At 40.3% G+C, this 9,730-nt stretch overlaps 1 protein-coding gene across 1 annotated transcript in view; it reads left to right on the plus strand.

The window, feature by feature from the left end:
• ZIM2 (zinc finger imprinted 2) overlaps nt 1-1,046 on the plus strand; it is a 9,666-nt gene extending 8,620 nt beyond the window's left edge. The window contains exon 6 of the mRNA XM_019628841.1: nt 94-1,046. Within this exon, the coding sequence (XP_019484386.1) occupies nt 94-1,046 (953 nt within the window). The remainder of the gene's footprint in view (nt 1-93) is intronic.
• Nucleotides 1,047-9,730: the final 8,684 nt, after the last annotated feature.

The following is a 9,730-nucleotide window of genomic DNA, read 5'->3' on the forward strand; positions in this document are numbered from 1 at the left end:
CCTTCCTTCCTTCCTTCCTTCCTTCTGTCTCTGCTATAATGATGTGTCTCTATATGTAAAAAAAGAGTAGAAGAACTTCTACATTTCTTTTAGATTGGGAGAAAAGTCCTGAGACCAAAGATCTAACTCCAGAGCAAAGCCTGCCTGTAGAAAATTCACCCTTGGGGGCAGGAATGGAGGATTTACAAGTAGGTAACTTCCAACTTGCAAGAGATGTAGGAGAGCCTTCTGATGATCCATTGGACTCATACCAAGTCATCCAGGAGACGCTTGCAAGCCCTGTAACAATGAGTGAGCCCAAGACCCTCACTCAGGAAATAAGCCAGGACAGTGATGAATCTGCAAGAAGTCCATATCTTACTGAACAGTCAGAGGGTCCTCTAGAAGAGGGTCCCCAGGAATGTGCTGCTTCTGGAATTCTCACCAGTCCCGCACCGGTGGTCGATGAGCCTTTTCTCCAGGAGAACACACTCAACAGATGTGAATGTTGTGAAAGGACCTTTAATACCCAAACAGCCCATGAGAGACATGAGCAGATCCACACTGGGAAGAAACCCTTTGAAGGTGAACAGTGTACAGAAGCCTTCTACCTCATGCCATACCTCACCAGTCACCAGAGGACTCTTGCCAGTGAGAAGTCCCCTGGAAAGTCTTTCATCCAACGTGTAAATATCTGTGGCCTTGTAAGAACCCATAGTCAGGGGGACTACTATGAGTGTTTCCAGTGTGGCAAAGCTTTTATCCAAGATGTGCATTTTTTTCACCATCTCAAAGCCCACAACCTTCCTAGGTTGCCCCGCATCAAGAAGTACTTAATTCGCTATCAGCAGAAACATGACTATGTCGGAGAGCGAGCCTATCAGTGTTGTGACTGCAGCAAAGCCTTCAAGCAGAGTTCACATCTCATTCAACACTATCGGATTCATGCCCAAGAGAGGCCTTTACAATGTCAGCTGTGCGGGAAATGTTTCAGCCAACCCTTATACCTCACCCAACATTATCAACTCCATTCTCAAGAGAAATCCATGGAGTGCAATTCGTACTGAAAAACCTTCCATCAGAACACTCTTAACATTTTTGGCTTCATCCTGAAGGGAGACCCTCTGAGAGCTCTGAATGTGAGAAGGCCTTCCACCAGCCCTCACAACTTGTTAACAATTTGAAAATTCATCATTGTATAATAAAAAAACAGGGAATTTTTGCAAGAGTGTAAAACAATCTTTGGCAAAAGGAGATTCAATACATGTATCAGTAGTCATGCAGGCCAAAAAACTCACAAAGAATATTTTCGATGCATAGGAGAGAAGCTAATAGATTACACCCTTTGATGGTATTCAGAGAACAGACTACCTTGATTTTGACATCCTGACAAAAAACTTGTGACTAGTAGTTGGGCTCCACACAGGCAATCTGTTGCCTAAGTTTTTATAGAAGTGTTTCCATGCAGTATCTTCACACGGGATGTATCAGCACACGGCACAGTAAAAAGATTTTCAAGGTGTACCTCTATCGAGTCATCCACAAAGCTGATGTAACTGGTAATAGATTTACCTAGTACCTCCCAATTTACAGAACATTGCCACATGTATTATTTTGCTTGATCTTCTAAGGAATGTTGCCATGTACCTAGTGAGGATATTTATTCTGTTTTTTAGATAAAGCAAACTTGAAGTTCCCAAGTTGTCAGTTGGTTTGACTTAGGTTGTAAGTGATGGAGCAGGAAACTGAACCCAGGTTTTTGGGTTTTGTTTTTTTTTTGAGATTCCATGAGATAACTTACTTGATGCTCAAACCAGGTTTTTTAAATACTGACCCCAGCCATCTTCCTCTGTATGCCCAACATTGTTTCAAGTTAAATCAGATAAGGGCACTTACAGTGTCGGATTCAGAAAACTTTCTTAGGGTGAAGTTCTGATAGCCATATCTCTTGCAATTTAGGATGAGACGATGACTTTTTGAGACACTAGTTCAGGGAAGTAGATATTTTTGCTAAATACTTTCTTGTAATTGTTCTTGTAGATCCTAAAGCTGTTACTGATCACATATTTTTGGGGGGGCAGCTGTCCGTAGTTGTTTTTTGGGGGGTTGGGGTTGCTTATTTTCCTTTCCCTTCCTGTTAAAAATCCTGTTTGTAAAAAGTAGTTTTACCTTCTTGGGCTCTGGCATCATCAGCATGGCCAACTTCACCTAAAATCCTAATTCTGTGCTGGGCGTACTTCATGCTTTAAAGATATGAACCCTCAGTTGCACTAAAAATCTCTTTCATACCATATTGCTGTAATGTCAAAAGCTTTCCATCAACCAACTTGAATGGTGGTCAGATACAAAGATACATGGTATCCTGTTGTACCTGGATTCCCAGAACCTGATTACTAGCCTGGAAGTGGGGGTTGTTGCTATTGTTATTCACTGCCCTGCTCTTCCTCATCCAGCCATTTTTTAGGTTGATCTGATGATGTGTAGTTCCAAAGCCATGAAATTAACAACAAACATGACTTGTCAGAAGCTACACCAGCCAAATGAGTGCTAGCTACACAACCCCTCTTCTTGTTTCCAATGTTCTTGACCAAACAGTCCTCATTGGCTGGCCCTATTTTCTCACCACAGTTCACTCTCTAACCCAGCCCACTGTAAATTGGTTTCTGATTCTGCCAGCACTACCATGAGGGGACATGTCTTTATGCCTTATTGGTGGTGTTAATTAACCTCTATGCCTTGACTTAAAGTGGTGTCTGCTGGGTTTTATGCTGTAAAGTTACTATTCACGTCCCTTGATAAATAATTAATACTTTTCAGGAGAAACTTTGAGACCATGCAGGTATCCAGTTTCTCCTCAAACTTTCACCCACTAAATTCTAACATCTAGCAAGTGGATCTTGCCTACAGCTATTATTATTCTGGTATGGTAATGGTGATTTTTTTATTTCCCTCATTCCTTCTACATTTAGTAATTAGAATTCTGTGAGGAAGAGTTGTCCTCCCTATTTATTCATTTATTTATCCAGTAATTTATTTATATTGGTATAGATTCATAGATATTTATTCTATGGCTGTAATTCAGTATTATCATTATTTATTTTGTTGTTCAAATTGTTCCAGCCCTGGGCATTGGGAGCCCTTTCAAGATGGCTCCCAGCCTTTTCTGAACACTTCTAACTTTCTCCTCTCTTCTTAATTTCTCTCCCTTCACCTCCAGGAAAACCCTGTCATGACTTTATGATGGTTTCCACCTCACTGTCTCGTGAAATCTTTCCACTGGTTCAGAGGATTACTCAGGCCCTTTATCCATCTCAGTCATTTCATTTCTCCCTTCACCATTTTCCTAGTTCTGCATTCTGCCCAGATACATTTTCTTTCAGTTGTCTTATCTCTGTTTTCTTAAACTTCAATACATGTACTTAAAAAGGAAAATTTCAAATCACCCCAAGCAAAGGATTTTACCCAGGCCATAATCAAATTTCTCTGATAACCTCCAAGATGGTTTATTGCAGTTGGCTCTTTGAATCAGATCCTAACATGATCCACAAATTGCATTTGGTTGTCTGATCTCTTGAGTCTTTCTTAATCTAAAGCAATCTCCTCTCAATTTTTTTAATGCCTCGTGTGACCCCAAGGATAATGTAGAGAAACACTTCCTCTTTCCACCCAATTCCTAATATATCTGTTTTGGTACTCTTGTAATATTCAGGTTTAGTGTTTTTTTTAATCTAGAAGCACTTAATTTAAAATATATTTTATTTTAAATTGTGGTTAAAAGAACAACACTTAGCATAAAATTTATCATCTCAAACATTTTAAGTGTACAGTTCAGTAGTGTTAAGTGTAGTCACATTGTACAACAGATCCCCAGGACTTTTTCATCTTGCAAAACTAAAACTCTACACCCATTCAACAATAACTCCTTATTTCTCTCTCCCCCAAGCCCTGACAACCATTATTCTAGCACTATTTTTTTCCCTTTAAAGCTTTGTGTGATTATGCAAGTGATACTGGAAGAAACTGGGTCAGTTGTCCTGTAGAATGTTCCCCATTCCAAATCTGTTTGCTTCTTGTGGTGTCCCTAAGCTTTTTTCTTCTTTCCTCTGTATTTTCTGTAAATGAAAGCTAGTTCTAAACTCTTGAGACTTAATTAGATTCATCGTTCAACTTCTTTGATGAGAACACCTCATAGGTGGTTTTGTGTGCCTTATTTATACCATATACTGTTGGGAGGCACACAGTGTTGACTTCTTCCAGAGGCCCAGCCTTTTAAAGTCATACTCCAAGCTGCTGCACCAGTCCTGGGCAATGAGGCTTCAGTTTCCATGACTGGATTCTTCAGGGGCCAGCTGCTGTAGTCCCTTCTCCATTGCCTCTTCTAAACTTCTCTATATTCCTCCCGCCATCACTCCACCCTGGTCTTTAGGCACTTGAATTAAGAGGTGGTGGAGACTGAGGGGTTTGGGTGAGGACCCTGGGCCAGGGCTTCCAGCTTCTTGAGGAGCCTTTACTAGAGAAAGTCAGGGAGCATCAGACGTGACTAACTTTATCCTAATGCTTCTTTCATACCACAAACAGCAGTGGTGACAATGTAGATGGTTAGCTCTGCCTGTCACCCCTGGACTATTTGGAATATATGGAAGGTACACAAGCTGCTGCCTCCACGTTTTACACACATGAGCTGACTGTAGTGGTTGACACCTCAGCCTGTCACTTTGACTTTCAGCTTGCTCTATCCTAGTGGGTTCCAGAGGACCATGGTTCTCTGTTCCTCTGCATTTCTCACCCAATTCCTAACATGTCTGACAGTTTGGGCACTATTGTTATGTTCAGGTTACTTTTTTTTTAAATTTAGAAACACTCACTTTTAAAGCTTTGTGATTATGCAAGTAATACATATTTCTTGAAGATTAGAAAATAACATGTTTGTTTTTTCTTTGAATATTTGCATTTCTATTTGCATTTCCCTCTCCCAGATATACTTGCTACTAAAAGGGGTATAAAATTGTCCATTTTTTCCTATGCATAGATCTGTATAGATTTTTACATAAGATAAAGATACATTTTTATGAAATAGTTTCATACCCATAACACCGTTTTGAAGGTTATAGTTTTTATGCTAATACATCATGAATATCTCCTCATACCCATAAATAAATACACCCTTGTTTTCATCTTTCAGGACTGCCTAGTACTTGGTTGCATAGATGTATCCTAATTTCTTTCACTAGCCTTCTAGGGTTTGAAACTGGGATTGCAGTTATTTATCTCTATGTGTACGTTGCAGCTATAGTTATGTTTCCTGTTTCTCTTGGACCTTAGCATTGCCCTTCTCAATTTGCTCTAATGTCTTTGCAGATGGTCGTGTTTCCTAAGGGGAAATTCCTAGCAGTGGAATTTCTGGCCCAAAACGTATGTGTATCTTGAAGGCCTTGGAAACACTCCTGACCTCATCCCTGGGAGGCCTAAAAGTTGTGCTGATTGTTTCTCTAGGTAACAGCTAAACTACACAATTCTCTGCATACCTCCTTTCTCTTTGATGAATTTGCACTGTAAACCCATTTTAGCAAATAACAGGACTAAAGTCAAGCCTGGAAAGAGCCACAGATGAAGTAGTTTGTTAGAACCCTAACTTTAACATAGTTTTATTAGGTTCATTTTCCTCACTAAACAAATAATATTAAGCACATTAAATTTTAGGAAACAAAGATGGCTAGTAAATTTCCTAATAGTCTCAGACACTCAAGTCCAAGCCCAGGCATGCAGTCATGTTCACAGGTAGAAGGTCCTTGGCAGAGAAGGAAGCGTGTAGGCCAGGCCAACCTGAAATCCAGTGTGAGCCCCTCCTCAGAAGCTGATTAAGCCTCGGTTTCTTGGGTAATGGGGTAACAGTACCATCCCCCACTACTGTTGAAGGGCCAGGAGCTCATCTGTGTGAAAGAGCCTACCAGTACCTGTTACATAGTAAGTACTCTATACCAAGTATCTGCTATAATGGAATATTTTATTTTCATATCCTTTCATTTACTTTTTAGTTTGCTTAGTGATAAAAATAAACCACAGAATTTTAAATGAGAGTTACACATCAAGACACACCACACCCACGTTTTATACTTTAGTATCGCTGTACAAATAAGTTTTTCTATGTGTAAGTGTTTTTCATATACATGTCACAAATTTGAAGTTCTCTTTTTCTCACTTATTTTCTAATGACAGATTTTAATGACATTATATAAAGGTTTGATGAACAAAGAATAAAGCACTATATTTAGTTTTCTTAGGGTAGATTTCCAGAACCTGTATTACTGTGGTATTACTAGGTGAGATGTGATAAACATGTCTATGGCTCCAACGATCCTGCTGAGTTTGTTTCCGCAGGGGCTATGCCCCATGTGGAATAGGTGGCAAGCTGTCCCTGTCCCATCCCAAATCAGTGACGGGTGCTAATCATTCACTCTCTGCTTTCTGGGCACTTGAAGAGTGTTTCTAACAGCACTTCAGGATGACAAGAAAAGCTGAGCAGTGTTTGTACATGCAAAGAAATGTCTGCCACACCTGGTGTAGATAAGCACTTTAATGGCTTTACCAGCAGTGGACATTTACCACTTAAACCAACAAAAACGTTTGCCTCTTCAATAAGCCAAAAAAGTGATTCTTTGCTTCCTAATGAATTATCCCTCCACCCTGACCCCATTCCCATATGCTTTCAAACTTCTTTGGGTATGATCTAGGCCCTTTGCCTGCTTAGCTAGTGTGTCTTCTTGCTTGTTCTTACCGATTTATACGAACTCTTTCCTTTTTTAAAAGTGTGTATTTCTGAAAGATTAATGTTTATTTTTTCATTTTAAAGTAATACTTGATTCATTAAAGACAATTTCTATTTTACCAAAAGGTAAACCTCTCCCCCTCCCTCTGCACCTCCCATCCCCAAATACATACAAACACATTAACATTTTGATTTGTTTTCTTTTAATTTAAAAATAATTACCAGAGAGTAGTGGGAAGAGATCTAATTTTCATGACACCTCTGTGCCTTTTCACTTTTTACCGATGTGACTGTATTACCCATTAAAGGTATTTAGTTTTCACATAGCTGTGATCATTGCGTGTGCAATAGTATCTTATTTTTCCACCCAGTCTTACAGCTTACACACTGCTTTATCAACCCTGAGTCTGTCCTTATCACCTCTTTAATAGCTGCCAGTATACCCAGAGCTTTGTATGTGTGGCTCTCTCTGTTCAAGTGTTTAATTTAGTTCTGATTGTTCCTAATTATAAGCAATACCGTAATGAACACTTTGGTGCTTAAATATTTTTCCAAACTTAGGATTCTTTCCTTAATATAGATTTAGCCAAATGGGAGTTTCTGGGTCAGAATGGGTATGATTGTTTTAAGTTTCTTGATAACATACATCCAAGCCCCTCTGAAAATGTTACAGCAGTTTGTACTGCTGCCTGGAAGGTGGGGTGTGTGTTCACACATCCTCTCTGGCATTGTGTTTAGAAACATTTTTCACCTTTGCTAATTGAATAGGGAGAAGGGCGTCTAATTAATAGCACATAATTTGATTGTTAAGGAAGTTGAACGTTTTCCTCTAAGCTTGTTAAACAATTATATCTCCTCCTCCTATCAATTTGAACAACCTCTTTACATGATAAAAGTATTCTTTGTCTTCATTTTGTCCATAAATATTTTTCTGTTTGGCATTTTCTTTGAATTATTTTTTGACAAGGTTTCCATTTTTATATAGCTCAATCCTGTTTTCTTTTCCAAGTGTAAAAAATTCTACCTCTAAACATTAGAGTGTTTTATTCTGCAGTTTTTGTTATTTTATGTTTTTAATATGCTTTGAACATTCTTGATTTTACTTCTGTGTATTATGTGAAAAGAATATCAAAACTACCCCCCTACTGTTAATTGCCCCAACTTTAATTAATAAATGATTTGTACATATTATTTTACAGTGTATGATCTATGTCTGGACCATCTGCTTTGTTTCATTGGATTGTTGCCCTATTTATCCTAGATCTGTCTTTGAATTTTTATGCCTTATATTTAATGAGTTTTCCATTATTGTGCCTTAAAAAACTATATGTATGTGTATGTATATTTATATGAAAATAATTTTTATATGAAAAATAATTTCTGTAATTCCTCCAGAATATTTATGTTTATTCTTCCAGAAAATGTATCAATTAAAAACAGCCTTTTTGTAGAGACCCAGGCCCAGACCCTAGGCTAAGCAAGCTCATTTCGGAAAGTACCCCCGCCCAGAGGAATTTAAAAACTCTTGCTTCAGCCAAACATAACAGAATATCCTGTCAAGAAAGTAGAAAAAGATAAGTGAGTCATGTTTTATAGCTTGTTAAAAGAAGATAAGCAAGTCATGTTTTATAGCTCGTTAGAAGAAAATAAACTCGCCATGTTTTATGGCTCGTTAGAAGATAAGCTATGTTTTATAGTTTGTTAAAATGAAATAAACTAACCTTTTTTTTTTCCTTTTACTCACTAACTGCTTTTTTATCGCTTCTATATCCAGCTTCAGCCATAAATTCCCCACCCGCCAAGACTTCAAGGCCGTTCTCCTCTTGCAGAGTGAGACGGTCGCCAGGCTTGGCTAATAACGCCTTTGGAATGAAAACCTTTTGTCTAAGTTTTTGTTAACGAGCAGTGACCCCAACATTTGGAGGCCCCAGTGAGATAGAACTGCTGACTCGCCTCCGCCTTTGGAGCTCGCCAACTTTTTGTCAGGGGGCGGCCGACCTGAAGAAGTTCCAGGACCCGACAATTAAGTCGGCGTCCCTGGGAGTGGAGTTTGGGTTCTGCAGCTGTCCCCTTCGTTCTAGAGACTTTATTCGGGAAATCCTTCGAAGGTAAGAGGTCTCTATGACCTCTTTTGGTTTGGGGGCATGATCATTGGGGGACTCTAAGGGGCCGGACGCGGCATATACCCTTGAGTCCAGGGAGATCCTGCAACGGCAACGAGTCTCCCCTTGGTTTGGGTCAGATTCGAGTCGCGTTGAGTTCCTGACTCCTGGCCCTCCCCTCTGGATTCCTGGAGGGGGTTTGGCTGTCTTCTCTGTTTTGGCACCATGTTCATCTCTATTCTCCTTCTAATTGTCTCGTCTCTTACTGGGTTATCTGTTTCATGTCTCTTTTCACTGTCTAATTCTTGTCCTTGAGAGATGGGTAATTCTCAATCCCGCCCCTCTTCTCCCTTGGAGTACATCTTAAGTCGTTTCCGTGATGTTTATTCACAGGAAAGAGAAGCAGACTACGGCGTTCGTTTCTCTCGAGGTCATCTCTGAACTTTCTGTGAAACTGACTGGCCCTCTTTCAATGTCGGGTGGCCCCCTACTGGCACCTTTGACAAGACCATTACTCAGGCTGTCTGGGACGTCACCCTGGGACGACCGGGCCACCCTGACCAGTTCCCTTATATCGACATTTGGAAAGAATTAATTCAGAATCCACCTAAATGGTCCTTCCTGCACCATCCTGACTCCCTCCCTCGGAGTGGTGCTGGTCGTGCGAGTCCCAGGACTCCCCGCGCATAAATCTAAAAAGCTGTCTTTAAACCCTCTGCCAGTTTTGCAAGGGACGCCTGAGGACCCTCCAGTGCCCCAACCCCTGCCATCTCCGGCATGATTTCCCCCGCCGCCTCTTCCCCCGTGGCTTCCTCCATATCCCCTCTCCCCCGCCTCCATCTATCCTCCACTCCCCAAACCCTTTCCTGACTCCACCGTACCC

The sequence above is a fragment of the Hipposideros armiger genome, unplaced genomic scaffold (genome assembly GCF_001890085.2).
Source record: "Hipposideros armiger isolate ML-2016 unplaced genomic scaffold, ASM189008v1 scaffold_813, whole genome shotgun sequence".
Lineage (NCBI taxonomy): Eukaryota > Metazoa > Chordata > Mammalia > Chiroptera > Hipposideridae > Hipposideros > Hipposideros armiger.